Consider the following 16,738-nt stretch of genomic DNA (forward strand, 5'->3'; position numbering starts at 1 on the left):
GCATTACATGACATAGCTCTCCAAATATTCCTCACAACAAATATTCTTAATACGAGAAAGTAAAGTAGCCATATTTGACTTTACCACACAAAAAAAGACAATTTGAGAATCAACAACAACGTCCTGTGGAGATAGAATCCATACATACAAATGTGTATAGGGATTTTGGAGTTTAATTAGTTCTTTCAAAATTTTCGTTTGTGAAATGTTGCTTTTGGAGTTTTCCCTAGGTGATTTAGTAGATGAGCAAGATTTGTTTCTGAAAAGTTTCATTTCGTATTCCACTAGGTGGATCTTCCAACCATGTTGGCATCAAATATCATGTACATATATTTTGTAATTTGTATGATTCATGTATTTTATATGAAACTGTTTACATATATGTAGAGATAATTAATATTCTCACATATTTCCAATATTATATTTTCATGATCTTTTATTATAACTGGTGTATATTTCTATTAAGTTCAATTTCGATAAACAGCTAAATTAGATAATTTACTTATATTTATAAAAAAATTAGTTAGTACATTTAACTAATATTAGGTTTACTGTTTTAAGAAGATACGTGACTCGGTCTGAGAGCTATAACCTTCAAGTTGGCTCTCTAGCCAGAGGTGGGAAACTTACTTTTTTTACCTGGTCGCAATCCTCAGTGTTCATGATGAGCCTAGATTAAGCCAAAAACTAAAATATCTTATATAAATGTAAAAACAAAAAATAAATTCGCTGAAAAGGCCTAATTAACGTCTAATAATTCTTGAACATTGCAAAAAAAAAAAAAAAAATCTCTTGAAGGCATTGCATAACTTGTACAACAAGGGATTTCAAACTTTCTATAGAATCAATCATCATGACTTATATGAGTTTCATAGCTCTCTCTCTCTCTTCTAAACTTAGAAATCAAGAGATCCACATTGTTTGCTCTCTAAAGATCTTGCAGCAGATGCAGGTTTCTTTGTTTCCTTTTGATGATCACCATTTACGCCTCCTCTCGCTCTTCCAATACCCATCTTAGGCAAACCACGGTTCAGTCCATCCAACAACACACAAGCTTTACACCATTTCTGCATATCATTAGTAATCCAAACAAGCAAACATTAACAACATGCCTTGATGTGATAAGAGAGAGAGTGTCTTTAAGTCTCTCACCTGGCTAGATATATAACCGCACCGCTCACAAGTCCCTTGCTCAGGCATCTTTGTAGTTGTTGCAATTCTAAAATCTTCACCAGATTTTATGATGTCAAGAATCGCCCTTGGCCTGCATTTTTGTATAAGTTAGACATGTCTTACGTTTACTAATTTGATAAAGAAAGGTCGAGCAAGAAGACCTTAGTCTCTCCAAATCTTTGATGAACTCACGGGCGAAGCCACGATACGCATTAGGAGAATATATACCTGAAGATTCATCTAAATCACTTCAGCAAGGATTACAAGAGATCTGCTGTAATGAAACTTCAAGAAGGCTAATGAAAATGCACACTTACATTCGGTGGAGAAGTAGTCCAGCTTCTTGAAATAAGCATACGTGTGGACTATGTTAAGGTAATCACAATATTTTTAGATGACAAGTTCCAGCGATATAAAAACAAAAAAAAACTATAGATGTTAGAGAAAGAACAAGAAAATGATTCAGTAATGAAGGATATATGACAATCTCCTTCTCGTATGTATACTTGAAAGGTTTACATCTTGGAATAGGACCATCTTCACCTGTAGTAAACGATGTACACCGACTTAATCTACAGTTAGCCAAAACGTTACATAAGATCAATAAGTCTGAGGTTATATCTCTACATTATTCAATATCATTCAAAACAAATAGGTACCTAGCGATATCCCCACGCAAGATGTTCAAGAGAACGGTTTCTGCTATATCATCCGCGTTATGACCAGTGACTAGCTTATCTACTTTCAACAACGCAGCTCCTCTATCAAGCGCCTTCAAACAAAAGCAGTTGTTGTTTTAATACAAAGTTATTAGCAAACCAACGAAAGCTAACTCAAACCTGTCGACGGAAGACACCACAGAAGGTGCAGTTGTTCTTCAAACCGATCATTTTCACAATGTCGTCCATTGTCCATCCATACAGATCTTTGTATGAAAGTATCTGAAGAGGCAACCCATACTGCAAGCAAAACACATAAACAACCCATCAAATAAAAAAAAACATCATAAAACAATCACTTAATATCAATGGTCAAGATATCGTTAGACGGTACCTAGACGCTTTATAGATGACTAGCGACTAGGCGGATTGTACTAACATTACTGATTAATTTAACAGATTTAGACTATTTATATCGATCTAAACTAACTTTAACCGATATAGAACAGTTTAGACTGATTTGAATTTGTTTCGGCTAGGACAGATTTTTAGAACATTGCTAATAGACAATAGACTCCAAAACAAACTTACTTGGAGTTCGTTTCTTTTAACGGTCTCAAGAGAATCATCACGGTAACCTGTGATCCCTTCATCTATGGACAAGAGAAAGAGGTCTAGCCCGTAACTGTGACGTCTGTTTAGCTCCGACAACACATACGCCAGTACTGTAGAATCTGCAGACACAATGAAAGATCTATTGGGCTTCTTACCTCCAACTAATCATCAATCAGAAGAACAGAGGAAGTCACAAACAGTTTTTTAAAGAGATTACCTTTGCCACCAGAGGCACCAATAGCAACACGTTCACCGGATTTGAATAAACCATTCTTCACAATAACTTGATGAATCTCCTCCTCAAAGACCTCGTAGAAGCACTCCTTGCATATCTTTAAAACACACACATGTTCCATTAAATGATCACACACACAGTAAACTAAAAGAAACAATAGCAACTTGCAAGAGACTTAGAAACTAAAGATTGACACTTTCCACATCAGAATCCAAAACCACCTAAACAGAACAATTAATATTTTCAGATTCCATATAGAGATCCCAGTACAGAAATATAGAAGGGATTTGGATTCATAAAGATCGAAACTTTACAGTAATTGAAGTTGTTCCAAGTCTTAGACAAAACACCAAACATGAGACTTTCAAAAGAGTTTTACCTGTTGAAGTGTTTTGGGTCGTTTGAGGACAGGACGTCTCTGGTTGCATAAGCAGCAGAGGCGAGAGGCTCCTTGTTTCTTGCTCTTGCCTTCGCTTGCTTCCATTTTTTTTAACCGGAGCTCAGCTCATGAGAATGAAAGTTTCCGGGATTTTAGTACAAGACGCCGGTGAAACACGACCTAAACTAGGAGTCACAAAAACGGCGGCGTTTTGTACATCGTATATGGGCCTTAAAGGGCCTTGAGAATTCAGCATACCCTTTTGTTCTGTTTTGTTTGTATAGCCGTTGATTTGGCAGGTTGTTGAATGTGGTTGAATGAATAGAAAAGTCATGTTGAACAAATTTTTCGGAATGTTTGCTTTGAGCAACCTCAAGAAACAAGAAGATAACGTCGATACATTTCAAGACAGACTGCTCAGACCTATTATTGAACATGACTACAAATCTGATGGATAGGCCACGGAGATCGAGGTGTTCACATACTACAAGAAAACTTTGAAGATGTGAGCCTGATTCATATTTTTTGAAATAAAAATGGTCTGCTGGACAAGTTAATGAGAGAAGCAAAAACCAAAGGTATAGATTAGATACGGACAGAGGTGTTCCCGAAAAATCAGTTCAGTTCGTCTGACCAACACTTGATCTAGTTTTTAAAAAGTATGAGTGTATTAGATCTAAAGGTGAGCTCTGTTTTCAACTTCGCAACACAATCGCTTCTGAGCTAAGAGTCAGGTTAAAGAATTGCCTTCATTCTGTCACCTTTATATGAGTAAACATATTCCTTATGGCTCACTGATGTATACTACAACAGCATTCATCTTCAAGGTCTCAATATTCCAGAGAATAAGACCCAAATGAAATAACTTAATCACAGCTGTATAATTAAATCCTTATGAACCAGTAATCATCTTCAGAGTCTGTAGAGGCATATAAGAGTAGACAGCAACGAAAAAGAATCAACTTGCATTAATTTTTCCATAAAGTAATTCTTGTACAACAAATGCTTTCTTTCTCACTGTGATCTATAAACTTATACCCTTATGAACATAAACAAATCAGCAGACTGAACATATAAACACTGTTAAACTCACATCCCCACTTTGTGTAAATTATCTTACCAAACGAAGAATGCTGCAGACTTTCACTCGAGAAGCAACGGTTGACACAGAGGCTTCAGTATTGTGCTGTCTAGCTCCATAAAATACGTGACAACGACTCCAATAAAAGAGCATACAGCTGGGACAAGTCCTAATCCATATCTCGTCACCGAGAAGTTAAAACTATGTTGTATGTTTACATCAACTTGTGGTGAAGTGGCGCCTGCACCATTGTTTTCTTCAAATCACACATCCCATCAACAACAATGTAATCATAATATTTCTAAGAAAAAAAAAAACTTACTTTGGTGTGACTGAAGAACATACAAAGCAAGCCCACATGACATTTTATCTAAGAAGCTTAAAGACCCACAGACAAAAGCACATCCACCTAGCTCTGAACCAATCAACACACTCTGCATACTAATTGCTGTCACCTGTAACCAAAAAAAAAATGTGAATTACCAAAAAGATACAGTACTCCTTCCATTTCACAAAGATAGACTTTTTATTCAAAAAAACACAATAAATCACTATAATCTGTGATTTTCAATAATTTTTAACCAATAGTAATTCAATAAAATCAATTAATTTTCTTGAATATCACAATTTTTTCATAGAAAATACAAAAATTCTATTTTTGTGAAACATTTTTTTTTAAAACATCTAACTTAATGAAAAGGAGGGAGTATAGTTTATGTAGCAGAGGGAAAGTGTCTTACCAGAATCAATGCATTTGCGATACCGATAAAGACAGAGATGGCATACATGAATGAGTTAATGCTTCTAGGTAATAAGAGGATGGATACACCACAGAACATCCAAATAATACCACCAGCACAGTAATAGGCCTTGAGACGTTTCCCATTCCATGGAATCTCCTACACAACAGAAAACAAAAAGGATCAAGTCTTTTTACAGAAGGAGAAGACACAAGTGACGTTTTGAACTTTGTTGTTGTACCTGGAGCATAACCGACACAACGAAGCTGCAGATGTAGATTATTGCAGGAATCTGAAAAAAAGTGAAAACATTGGTTAGACAAAGTTTAATGTTGATAGAGAGGAAAGGTACTCTTTTGTCACTTACGAGAGCTTTAGCGGATTGAGCCATTTGAAGATCATCAATAACAAAGAATGCAAGATATGCCTGAGAGTTAGCAGAAAGTAACGTAAGTACTGATCCAAGAAGCAAGAGAAGATAAAAGAAACTAACCTGTGAAACATTCAGAACTAGTCGTGTGAGGAGGTAAACCACAGCGACTTGATAATATAGAATTTTCTTGAACCAGTAAGCCCATGGTATTCTCGTTCGGTTACTTTCTCTTAGATTTATCCTCAGCCTTTTGACAATCAAATATAACTAACTCTTATCACGTAATGAAACCTTTGGTAAGAGTTGAGTTAAGTGTGTGTTACCGTGGCTCCTTTGTCCCCATAAGGAATATGATCACAAAGCAGCAACCAACGGTGATGCATGAATAAGCAATCCAACGATACTGTGACTCGGTGTTTTCTTTAGTATCAGCTTTGCTAACACCGAATACAACTAAAGCAATTGCGTATAAGCCTAAGTTCGCAACCTGAGAACAAACAGTTGACAGAGAAGTTAAGAAGACATATTGTGAGATTGAATAAGACTATAGGGGGGAAGCGAAGCTGACCATGCTAAAGGCGTTACGGGAGCTTGTTAGTGCTACTCTGCTTGTTGAGTTCAGTGTAATGCAATTAACCATAGCCCTAAAGAACATAAACATTTAATGAATACTCAATCTGAGGGTAACCTAGAGAGAAGATTAAATGAAAGAAAAAAATAATAGAAAAGAGTGTTTATACATGTGGGAAACCTGAGTAGCTGCCCATCCTATGTTAAAGATAGCTGCAAAGGTGCTGTATGATAATGTTTCTATCGTTAAGGAGGTGCTATGGAGGATTGAACAAGGCAAACAACCACCAAACACTGAAGAAAACGAGATAGCCACTAAGAGGGATCCTGCTGCATGCCAGATTTTGAAATGTCCAAATCTATCAATCTGTTATGTGATGAAGACAGAGATGGAAGTGAAGAATCATTACCATAGAACAAGACCACTGTAACTTAAAATTTAGATTTAACTTAAGTGACATGAGACTAAAGAGAACCTAAAGGTCTAAAAAGAGTTGCTTGAACACCAAGACAAGTTTCTGACAACAAAGGAGTTACCAATTCACCAATGAAGATAGTGGCAAAGCCATCAGCAACTTGACCAGAGAGCATGACGATTGCAGCATCCCTACACAAAGAAACAACAACAGCAGCAAAACCTCACTCACTAAAAGTGAAGACATTTACAAAACTCAAAAGGAGACTTTTTTATATATATATTTTTTTTAATTAAACCTTGGGGAGAGACCAATCTGGGTGAGGAACAAGAGGAGGTAAGTGAACCAACAAGAAGCAGTAATGTCATTAAGCATATGCCCAACTCCATAGTAAAACACAGACAATCTCCCAAGCGGTTTCGTGAACGAATCCTCTTCGTCCTCTCCAACAATCACGGATGACGTCATCAACTCTGTTTTTTCAATTTTTTTGCCTCAACGATTTGAATCTGCAAAGGCGTGCATGGAGTACCCATCAACGAATTTGGAAGACCCAGAAGGTAGAATTGAATAAAAGTATCTAAAAACACGAACTTTCAGATTGAATACATATGAAACAGAGGAGGTTTTCAGAAGGAGAAAGGAAGAGACTTTCGTACCTGTAGAGTGAAACAGAGGAAGCTTCCGATCAGAGAATTGAATTCTAATCAGACCCTTTAAGAGATCATCAATTCGAGAGATTATTAATATCCCAAAAGAAAAGTCTGTGGGAGCTCAACGAGAAACTTGCATCCCTGTTTTAGTACAAGTTGATGTCTTGCATATGACACGAATCTTTTGTTGAAACGTTTAATAATGTTGCGTAAAGACGTGAAATTCTTTATTTTTCTGGGATTTTGATTTTAGATATTAATGGAGTCAACTAAAAAAAAAAAAAAAAAAAAATCAAGCGTTATAAACAAAATAATAATAGAAAAATTCAGAGATGTTGAATGATGATAGATAGAGAAGAAGATAATCTGGGAAGTTGTGCGGTCATGTGGTTGCTCTGTGGATTTGGGTATGGAGGAGATTTGTTTTCTGGATGATTATAATAATAGCAACCTCCCTCCAACTATTGAGATAAATGGAATCCTCTTTGAAATTTAGATGTAGTTGAATATTATATTAGAGATTCTCTGTGTCTTGTGTTCCTACTTGCTTTTGCCAAGTCCAAACAATTCTTTACATGGTGTTTTAAATTTATTGAAAAAATATCAAATTTATTGAAAGAATATCTTTTCAAGGGCACTGGTGGGTTATCAAGTTTGATATACAATTTGTAGTTGGCAGTATATAATATGGTGCTTTCAATTCCATGGTCATGTTCCATTTTCTGCCTTGTGGTTCTCTCTTTTTTCCTTTTATTTTCTTGTGGATCATATTGCTCTCTTAGTTATTGTTGCAGATTTCTTCTTTCTTGGTAAGGTGAAAATTTGAGATGACACGTTTCAGAAGAGACATAAGATCAATCCCAATTAAAACGATGGCAAAGAGGCTTAAGTTTTGTACCTTTTACATTTGCTATCGACATCCCAACAAAGAAGTTGATACACAAATCTACCGTAAAATGATATTTACGTGTGTATGCAGATTCTTGAGTTTATATTTTTAGAGCGCAAGATTTAAAATAAAAATTGATAAAAGCATACGAGACAATACAAAAATTGTAACTCGCGTCTTATTTTGCATTAGACAAAAAAAAGTTGAGAAGAGTTCTCACGAAACGAAAGTAACTGCACAAAATCAACGTCACTGCAAGCGCACAAATTTACTTTTCAATATTACTTTTATAAGGTGATAGTAAATGATATTATGAAGAGATAGGCAGCAACTTCAAGCACTAGCCATCGTTTCCGAAAGCTCTGAGCGTGGTTCTTGCTTGGCAAAGAGGTCGCCCGACCACTGTTGTTACCATCCTCGGATCCTGCGGTTGGAGATACGCTGGTGGGCGCAGGGGCCGAAATGATGGGAGCTGAGGCTGGGCCAGTTTTGTTTAAACCATTTGCTAGCTGATAGAACACTTGGGCTTCTTGAGATTTTGGGTCCATGTGAAGCAAAGCTGAAACACTCATTCCAAAGGGAACAATGTGAGTTTGACCAAAAAAAAAAATTATATAATCAAATTTTCTAAATTTGTTTTTTCTAATGTATTGTTGTATACATTTTTTTGTGCAAAACTGTCAAGTATTGTTGTACACACACACACATATATATAAATGCTATTGTACTCTAAATCATGACATACAACATAATGGTAGAATGTACCAGTCGTCTATCACAAAACTCATAACTTTTATCTAGATATGATAGGGGCGTGCGTGACTTAAATAAACTAAAAGTACTAGACATAACTCTCATGTTTATTTTTAATTAAATGTTAACACAAAATGAACCCAAAAAATCTAGTTCCTTAACTTTTATGGTGGCTTTTGTAAGTAATGTTTTTCTGTAAAATTCCACCAAATCAGCTTCAATCCAAATGTTTACCAAGAGGCAAGAGCTCAAAATATTAGTAAATACCCATACAGAGAACAAATGGTAACCAAAAGATCCTGAAGTCTGCGAATATTCAGCTATCCCATCACAATAATGGCAAATATAATGTTATATCGTGAAATGGTAGAGAGGTGGCTGAGTTACGAACCAGGGCATTTAGTGACGTCAGCAACGGCATGGCAAACAGAAGGAAGAGCAAGAGCGAGAGACACATTGATCTGGAGACCCAAGTCGGGATCATTCCTGTCTTGGATGATTACACAAAGACACTTTTTGTCGGATTTGAGGACCTGTTTCAGGCCGGAGCAACAGTCCGGCGTCGGAGTCTTTGCCTGTCCTTGCACGTAAGGAAGACAAGTGGCCATACCCACAAGCTGCTCAGTACACTCTTCCTTATCTTTCGCCTTATCCTCACCAGCTGACACCAACGTAGCCATTAGTAATGCTATTGCTATCGCCACTAGACTAATCCTCCAAGACTCCATTATTATTTTTTATTGTTCATGCACGGTTTAACCCTTAGTGTTGTTGTACTCTTTACAATTTATATAGCAACCTTGGCATATTTTATTTTAGGGTTTTCTTTATTATTTTTTCTTCAAATATCTCTTTTTTTTTTTTTGTCACAGACTTCAAATATCTCTTTATCTTATTTATTTGGTTATGTGATGATTGTATGCGTTGTCGCGTCGAGAAGCTCATCGAAGTTTTTTTTATTTGTGAGACAATGGAGCGTCGTCCTATGTGACCCTGGTACATATACATGGGAACGAACAAGTATCTCAAATGTCAACATCATTATCTCCATACCGCCAAGGCGCCAATTGCTAACCAAGTTGCTTTGGTCTAGTGGTATAGGAGCTCCAGCTGGAGTGCCCGCCCCTGGGTTCGAGCCTTGGCCACTGCGGAATTTACATATGGGCTGCAGCATCCGAGACCGAAGACCGTTACACGGTGAGCCACATGGTGACGCCCTGGCAGCGTCCTTGCTCACTTCGGTCTCTAGTCTGGACCACCTCGGTGGGGCCAGGATACTCGGTTAGCAAAAAAAAAAAAAAAGGCGCCAATTGCTCTACAATAAATTACTCAGTCTCAAATGGCTATATCTAATATATACTTCATATCATTTTCAGCTTCTTTTATTTTGTGGTATATATAATTTCTTAAACCAGATTTTTTTTATCTTACATTCATTTTACTGAATCCATCTGTTTTGTTTTTTAAATTATAAAATGATAAAGAGTTATAATTAAAAGGAAGAAATGTAATATTTGTAAATTAGTATGCATGTATGCTCATTAGTTTACCAAAAAAAAGTGTATGCTCATTAATGTTAATAAAGATACTTTTGTTCTCATAATGCTATTTTGTTCATAATTCATTCCCCAATAACAGCTCACTCTTTCACTAGACGGCCTTTTCTATATTAAATTTTTTTCATTTTGTACTTATGAAATTTATACAAATCCTCAGTATAATAGTTGCGGGCATGCATGAGAGCCTGAGAGCAGAAGTGGAAATGAGAAAGAGGACCACCACTTCACACCAACCCCACTGAGTGGAAATGTCGACTCAGTGGAATTGACTTTAATTTGTCTCCGTCGACACTTGGCGCATTCTAAGCCCTTTACAACCATTAAGCTACGAATCCATGGTGTCATTTATGACGTCACTTCAGTCTGCCTAAAAACCACTCCTTCTTCCTCCGGTTTTGGATTCGTTTCATTCGTTTTCAACTTTTCAATAGATGCCCAATAACAAAAAAAGGCTAGAGAACTAGCTTCGCCTTATAACTTATACGAGAGTATTATAGCCCATTTTGTACAGCACCCAAATGAGGAAAATTGGTTTCTACAGGCCCAATACGGAATTGGAAATAAGCTGTTGAGAAAAAAAAATGAATCGTCGCCTGAGAGATTCGAACTCTCGCGGGAAAATCCCATGTACTTAGCAGGCACACGCCTTAACAACTCGGCCAAAGCGACTATCTGCTGTCGTTTGATCTTTAACATATTAAAACAAGATATGGAAAGAAATACCGTTACTACTAGCGTACATGCTTTCTTTGGATATAAAAGTTCTCATAAATAAACGAAATTTTGTTATAGTACTCATAAAGATGTATTGAAAAATGCTTAAGTTCTGTTAAGAAAATCAAAATTTCCTTAATGAATACTGGTTTCTCATTTAAAAGACTATACTTATCCATGGCATTGGACATACATATCGAGTGAGAGAACTAAATTGATGAACTCCATTTTCTCTATCTCTAAGTATTTACATGGATAGATGGTATGATTTCTAGTTCATGGCCCGATGCATTTACTTTGCAGTTTGCACATTTGTTCTTAAAGTTGGCATAGAACAAGTCTTCAAGTCCGCGTAAGAGCATAAAATAATGACTAAGTACATTCCCCCCTAAGTTAATGTTAATTAGAAAAAAAAACACAGCTATTTATCTGCACAAATGTCGAATTAGTGATATTTATATACCCATACGCGTCAATATCAAATATAGTTTTTTCTCTGTAGATGGATTTAAATACGTTTTGACTTTTAAATCCATTGACGTTAATTTAAAAATACTACCAACTCTGAATTAGAACTAATACGAGCTCTCCCTACAATCATAGGCTATTTGGTTATAAAAATTAATAAATCAGGGTCAAAACTACAGGATATATAGTAGTATTGCACGAGTAAAAGCTAAAAGTCTTCACACTTTAAGAGAAGAAAAAAAAGCTAAATCTTCACACTAATTAGGGGTAAGACATAGTGAAAGTTGGTAGACTTTAAGAGATTTCTTGTTAAATTTATACGCATATGTGTAAATTATAATAGAATAGATATATTATTGTGTTGTGTTTAATAAGAGAATACAATATGCATATATATAGTGGTAACATTAACATAATGTTAACACTAGATAATGCTAACTTTCCTAAACACTTAATGTAAATATGCTAGAATATCTTGAGAGTAACTTGTTCTTCAAGTCTTTCCTTTTAGTCTTGATGGTCTTCATGGGTTTCATGGGCTTCACAATCTTGGTCCGTAAGATATACATCTTACGGCCCACATATCTCTAATACTCCCCCGCACGACAAACGTGGGATGCAACACGCAAATCTGCAATCATAAAGCAGACCACGTATGTCGTGGACACTATGTCGAGGAAAACAAATCAGTAGGTTTCTCCGAGAATAAACTTCAACTTTAGACAAAGAGGGATGAAAACTTCAGCTTTTCTTTGGTCTTGACAATGAGAATACATCCCGTGGGCGCAACTACAACTCCACAAATAATCGTCCTTAACTCGGACAGTCCATAACTCGGACTAAACAACTTGACCTAAAAAAAAAAATTGAGCGTTCTACTAGAACTCCCCCGTAATGGTTAAACTATAACCAATAAATCCCAAACTATGGGAAACAAAACACTCTGAGAAATTCTAAACTATAGAATAGATCTCAAAAAAATAAACAACCGTGAAAACCCGATCTTTTAACCTAAGGACCTTTTCAAACATCTCTCAATAACCCCTAGACCAAACCATAAGAAAAAAAAATCTAAACAAAAACAAAGCAGGTAGAACAAAACCTATTGCACTTAACTAAATATAAAAAGAAAACAAAACCCTAATAACACAAAACCCCAGCGACTCATATTACCACGTCTTCATCGTCATTACCGTCACCATCTTCTTCAACATCGCCAACACCAACGATGAACGCCATCAAAGCTCTAAACTTATAATGCGGAAGTTTTAATTTCGATCCCAAAGAATCGTCTGCTCTGATACCATGTAAAGTATAATAGAATAAGTATATTATTGTGTTGTGTTTAATAAGAGAATACAATATGCATATATATAGTGGTAACATTAACATAATGTAACACTAGATAATGCTAACTTTCCTAAACACTTAATGTAAATATGCTAGAATATTTTGAGAGTAACTTGTTCTTCAAGTCTTTCCTTTTAGTCTTGATGGTCTTCATGGGTTTCATGGGCTTCACAATCTTGGTCCGTAAGATACACATCTTACGGCCCACATATCTCTAATAATATGTGTTGTAATTATTTGTAACGACTCAAAAATAAAGTGGGTAAGTTTTCGAAGACATCGCAACACATAAAATCCGTAAACCAATCCGACTTTCCATAAGATCAAAATGGGGTTTATGAAAAATGAATCACAACTTAAGTAAAGTCAACGGATGTTAAATCCACCCTGTCGCTCTTGTTTGCTCCTTTGGAAAAACAAAAGTCAACTATTATTTTATATGCTTGCTTTGTAGGTTTGTGTATGTCAATTCTTTTTTGTAAAAAAGGGTCAACTTCTCTGTGCAAAAACTTTTGATAGCCAGATAATTAAAAAATGGATCAACGAGAAAAGAGATTTTTGTTTTTGTTTTAAGAACTATGGCATATATATGCGTTGACACCTCAGACATGTGTAGATGAATAAGCTCATTTTTGTAACAGTATATGTAAGTGTACTATAGGTGACTTTAATTGGTTAAATTGTAAGTTTTATGGTTAAACAAGTCGGAATTCAAACTAAATAAAGATGATATGAAAAATCTGAATCTAATACTGGAGTTTTCACTTTATTATATTTGTATAGTTAAATAAAAGAATATAATAAGAAGTAGGATATATAAAACATCATAAAATCGAAGCAAATTAACTAAAACGTAGGATTAGAACTAGGCTGGTTTTCAAGTGTAGCAGTTTCCTGGGTTACTTTTTGACTCCCCAAAGCTATATAAATCGATATTAACGTTCCGTTCCATATGATTAGAATTTTCATATACTAATATTGTTATAAGTTATGACAAACTTAAATTCTTCATACGATGTGTCATTAATTAGCCAAAAATTATAACACTTGTAGAAACGCTACAGTTAGACAAGAATAACAGTTGTGAAAGAAATATACTTATACTGATTGATATACCCTTGTATTAAAATATAAACAGCACCATAATTAATTAGTTTTCTACAAGAACTATAGGAAATTCCAAATCCCACAAACCATAGAAGAACAAACATGCCGACAATTAACACTTTTACACTCTCCTCTAAATAAAATCCAATTTGGTGACCAAAGATATATGGCTAGCTCACGCAACCAATGCTTAGGGTACTTAAATAATGTATATGATATTTTATAACACTATGATTTATATTTCTCGTCAGTTGGTTGGTTGATCACAAATCACTCATAAAATATAACTAAAATGTTCTCATGTAAATAATATGATATGTACACTCAAAACGTTATTTTAATCAAGTTGTATGTGTCATGGAGGGCAGGTCCACCGCTGTTTCGTCCAACACCTTCTTTACCATTTTGATATTCACCTGTGTTGTTAATTAAATGTTTTTGACTAACCAACAATCCTATAATTTTAAATTTACATAACTACCTATATATATAATCACCAACCGCCTCATAGGGATAATTATTCCACGGCATACCAATTATTTTTGTTTAAACTATACATCTCAGAAAAAAAGGATCAAATATTTTCTCAAAGAATCCATGGAGGTTACTCAATATCATCAAAGTTTTAATGAAGGTTCGAGTTCTAGGGTTTCCATGAACAAGAACTCACAAGTAATATCCAAGACCAAGCCCAAGATTCGCATCATCCACATATTCGCTCCTGAGGTCATCAAGACTGACGTCAAGAATTTTCGTTCACTCGTCCAAAGTCTAACCGGAAAACCCACAGCCGGAGAAGTCAAAACCGATAAAAAGAGAGCCAACCCGAGAGTTTCGACGTCTCAAGAACCCGTTTGCAGAGATCATCAGCCGGTTAATCGGCTAACGGGTTTCACAGATTTATTAGAAAACGGAGGAAACCATCAGGTGAAAGAAGAATGGGGATCTGGTGATCATAAGCGTACTTCCAACACAAACACTTACTTTGACCTAGAAGGTTTGATTCAAGATGTAGGAGAAGATTACTTCTCTTCGTTTCCCGTGAGATCTTCTTCTTCTTCACAAGTGGAAGGTTTCATCTTCAACAACAACCACAACACCAACAACAACTTCGATACAAAGGGTCATAATTCTTCATAAATAACCACAGTTAATTTCTACGGTTTTCTGATTTTGCATTCGCGTTTGATCAGATCTAATCGTTTGAGGCATGAAATTAAACGAAGAAGGTTATGCTTTTTAGGAACAAAGGCATAGAAGTTGTATTTTGATTTTGATGGGCACGTACGATGACAAACTGGACTTTTTTGGTAGACTGACTTTGCCAAGGTTGGGGGTTGTAATGAAAAGGAAAAGTTTGATTTATGTGCAGCCCTTCCCGGAGAAGTGACTGTATCTAATTAAGTGGTGATCTTCGGTCCAAGAACCCTAGCTGTTTTGATATGTAACTTCATTCATGTGCTACTATATATTGGATGTGTAATAAAAAATTCTTTGGTGCGTGTATATGATTTGATTATCAGCTGTATTTTTTGGAGGAAAGTTTTTATGGTACTTATTAGAAGATTGACTAAAATAGTTTTTACAGTATAGTAATTCTTTCTCTTGGTTAAAATAGTTTTTACCGATTCTTCTGTTAATATTCAACGTGTCATATGGTGATCTCGTATCTCTTGCTTAATATACCAACTGTTAATGACAATGTAATTCATCTTTCGTTGATACTAAATTACTAAGTGTTTTGTCCATACATGCGGGCATAAATTTCTTATGAATACTTATTAGTTTATGTTTTATTAATCTAAAACCAATATCATAAATTATTATTTATAGTTTTAAATAGTTAAATCAAACATCAAAGTATTTATATATGTCAAATATTTTTTTATCAAAATATATACTTACTATTGTGTTAATTTTTTAAAAACACTCATATCTAGAAATAGTTTAGAAAATATCTTTATATTTTTTTTTTGCTTGACTAATATTTAATTATCAATTGTTTTTTTTATCTTAATTTTTTTTTAACTTTTATAATAAAATATTGTTTTCAGATAGCAACACGATATATATAAGAATAATCTTATTTTTATAATTCTATTATATTATTTTATAATCAATTATTTAATGTAACATATAACATATAAACTTTATACTATTAAAAGAAAATTCATTTTTAATTATATATAAAATTCAGTAAAGATATTGTTTAAAATTCGTTTTTAATATAACATAAAAATTAATATTATTAACATTCGTTTTTAATTATATACAAGATTCATTAAGGATAATTTTAAATTAATATATTAATAATTCAGCTAATAACAAATAATAAATCATAGATTTAGCTAAAACCTAATTAGCTAAAACCTAATAAAAACATGACAAATAAGCAAAATTACATAAAATCATGGAGAACATGACAAATAAGCAAAATCACTTCATAAATAATAGTATAGATAGCTAAAACTTTATTAGCTAAAACCTAATAAAAACATGACAAGTAAGCAAAATTACCTAAAATCATGGAGAACATGACAAATAAGGAAAATCACTTCATAAATAATAGTATAGATTGATAGATATGTAGCTTATGAGATAATAATAATAATAATAATAATAATAATAATAATAATAATAATAAAAATAGTAATAATAATAATAATAATAATAATAATAATAATAATAATAATAATAATAATAATAATAATAATAATAATAATAATAATAATAATAATAATAATAATAATAATAATAATAATAATAAATGGTCCTGATTTCAAATTTTCAGTGATGGAACCCAAACTGTCATATATATGAGACAACAAGTTGTACTAATCGATACAATATTTAGATCTTAGTTTGAACTCACGTTCTTTACTGGTTACTGTTTTATTTCGAGCACTGAGTAAGATCCATTTGTTCAACTAGTTTATTGTAGTATAAGATTTGATGAAAGGAGAAGTTTGTACCTGGATTTTGTAGGTCCGGAAACTGTTGTGCT

The 16,738-nt window shown here is 34.3% G+C and overlaps 4 protein-coding genes and 1 non-coding gene across 6 annotated transcripts; 1 reads left to right on the forward strand and 4 right to left on the reverse strand.

Annotated features, from left to right (window-relative positions):
- Positions 1-778: 778 nt before the first annotated feature.
- LOC106390823 (cytoplasmic tRNA 2-thiolation protein 1) lies at positions 779-3,257 on the reverse strand. The gene is made up of 10 exons (XM_013831356.3): positions 3,062-3,257; positions 2,665-2,779; positions 2,424-2,566; positions 2,013-2,132; positions 1,833-1,945; positions 1,653-1,745; positions 1,491-1,531; positions 1,335-1,401; positions 1,153-1,264; positions 779-1,067 (listed from the first exon to the last, which is right to left on the reverse strand). Exons 1-10 carry the CDS (start codon positions 3,164-3,166, stop codon positions 897-899), a joined length of 1,080 nt encoding a protein of 359 aa, XP_013686810.1. The 5' UTR covers positions 3,167-3,257; the 3' UTR covers positions 779-896.
- A 754-nt stretch (positions 3,258-4,011) lies between these two features.
- LOC106396544 (major facilitator superfamily domain-containing protein 12-like) lies at positions 4,012-7,511 on the reverse strand. Of its 2 annotated transcripts, none has more exons than XM_013836961.3 (12): positions 6,901-7,511; positions 6,540-6,750; positions 6,363-6,432; positions 5,996-6,192; positions 5,824-5,899; positions 5,579-5,742; positions 5,376-5,502; positions 5,250-5,309; positions 5,124-5,174; positions 4,883-5,041; positions 4,465-4,597; positions 4,012-4,383 (listed from the first exon to the last, which is right to left on the reverse strand). In XM_013836961.3, the coding sequence occupies exons 2-12, from the start codon at positions 6,707-6,709 to the stop codon at positions 4,205-4,207; spliced, it is 1,386 nt and encodes a 461-aa protein (XP_013692415.1). In that variant the 5' UTR covers positions 6,710-6,750; positions 6,901-7,511; the 3' UTR covers positions 4,012-4,204. The 2 variants fall into 2 exon arrangements, with proteins under 2 accessions (XP_013692415.1, XP_013692414.1); XM_013836960.3 differs by having other exon boundaries at positions 4,012-4,398; positions 6,901-7,466.
- A 393-nt stretch (positions 7,512-7,904) lies between these two features.
- Positions 7,905-9,324, reverse strand: LOC106390252 (non-specific lipid transfer protein GPI-anchored 14). The gene is made up of 2 exons (XM_013830670.2): positions 8,928-9,324; positions 7,905-8,342 (listed from the first exon to the last, which is right to left on the reverse strand). The coding sequence occupies exons 1-2, from the start codon at positions 9,262-9,264 to the stop codon at positions 8,071-8,073; spliced, it is 609 nt and encodes a 202-aa protein (XP_013686124.1). The 5' UTR covers positions 9,265-9,324; the 3' UTR covers positions 7,905-8,070.
- A 1,358-nt stretch (positions 9,325-10,682) lies between these two features.
- On the reverse strand, positions 10,683-10,764 carry TRNAS-GCU. Its single transcript has one exon. It is a non-coding gene; the product is annotated as a tRNA-Ser (tRNA).
- Positions 10,765-12,685: 1,921 nt separating this feature from the next.
- On the forward strand, positions 12,686-15,410 carry LOC106395739 (VQ motif-containing protein 18). Its single transcript, XM_048780421.1, has one exon. It carries the CDS (start codon positions 14,332-14,334, stop codon positions 14,872-14,874), a length of 543 nt encoding a protein of 180 aa, XP_048636378.1. The 5' UTR covers positions 12,686-14,331; the 3' UTR covers positions 14,875-15,410.
- Positions 15,411-16,738: the final 1,328 nt, after the last annotated feature.

This window comes from Brassica napus, chromosome A5 (assembly GCF_020379485.1).
Source record: "Brassica napus cultivar Da-Ae chromosome A5, Da-Ae, whole genome shotgun sequence".
NCBI lineage: Eukaryota > Viridiplantae > Streptophyta > Magnoliopsida > Brassicales > Brassicaceae > Brassica > Brassica napus.

Bases quoted from the DNA above. Each gene is read 5' to 3' on its own strand.
- LOC106395739 (XM_048780421.1), top strand. From the start codon at position 14,332: ATGGAGGTTACTCAATATCATCAAAGTTTTAATGAAGGTTCGAGTTCT.
- LOC106390252 (XM_013830670.2), bottom strand. From the start codon at position 9,264: ATGGAGTCTTGGAGGATTAGTCTAGTGGCGATAGCAATAGCATTACTA. The intron at 8,343-8,927 runs GTTCGTAACTCA...TGAGTGTTTCAG, and splicing joins TGACGTCACTAAATGCCCTG to CTTTGCTTCACATGGACCCA.
- LOC106396544 (XM_013836960.3), bottom strand. From the start codon at position 6,709: ATGACGTCATCCGTGATTGTTGGAGAGGACGAAGAGGATTCGTTCACG. The intron at 5,503-5,578 runs GTAACACACACT...GATTGTCAAAAG, and splicing joins ATGGGGACAAAGGAGCCACG to GCTGAGGATAAATCTAAGAG. The intron at 4,399-4,464 runs GTAAGTTTTTTT...TGTGATTTGAAG, and splicing joins TGTTCTTCAGTCACACCAAA to AAAACAATGGTGCAGGCGCC.
- LOC106390823 (XM_013831356.3), bottom strand. From the start codon at position 3,166: ATGGAAGCAAGCGAAGGCAAGAGCAAGAAACAAGGAGCCTCTCGCCTC. The intron at 1,532-1,652 runs ATATCCTTCATT...CATAGTCCACAC, and splicing joins TACGAGAAGGAGATTGTCAT to GTATGCTTATTTCAAGAAGC. The intron at 1,068-1,152 runs GTGAGAGACTTA...AATGATATGCAG, and splicing joins GCGGTTATATATCTAGCCAG to AAATGGTGTAAAGCTTGTGT.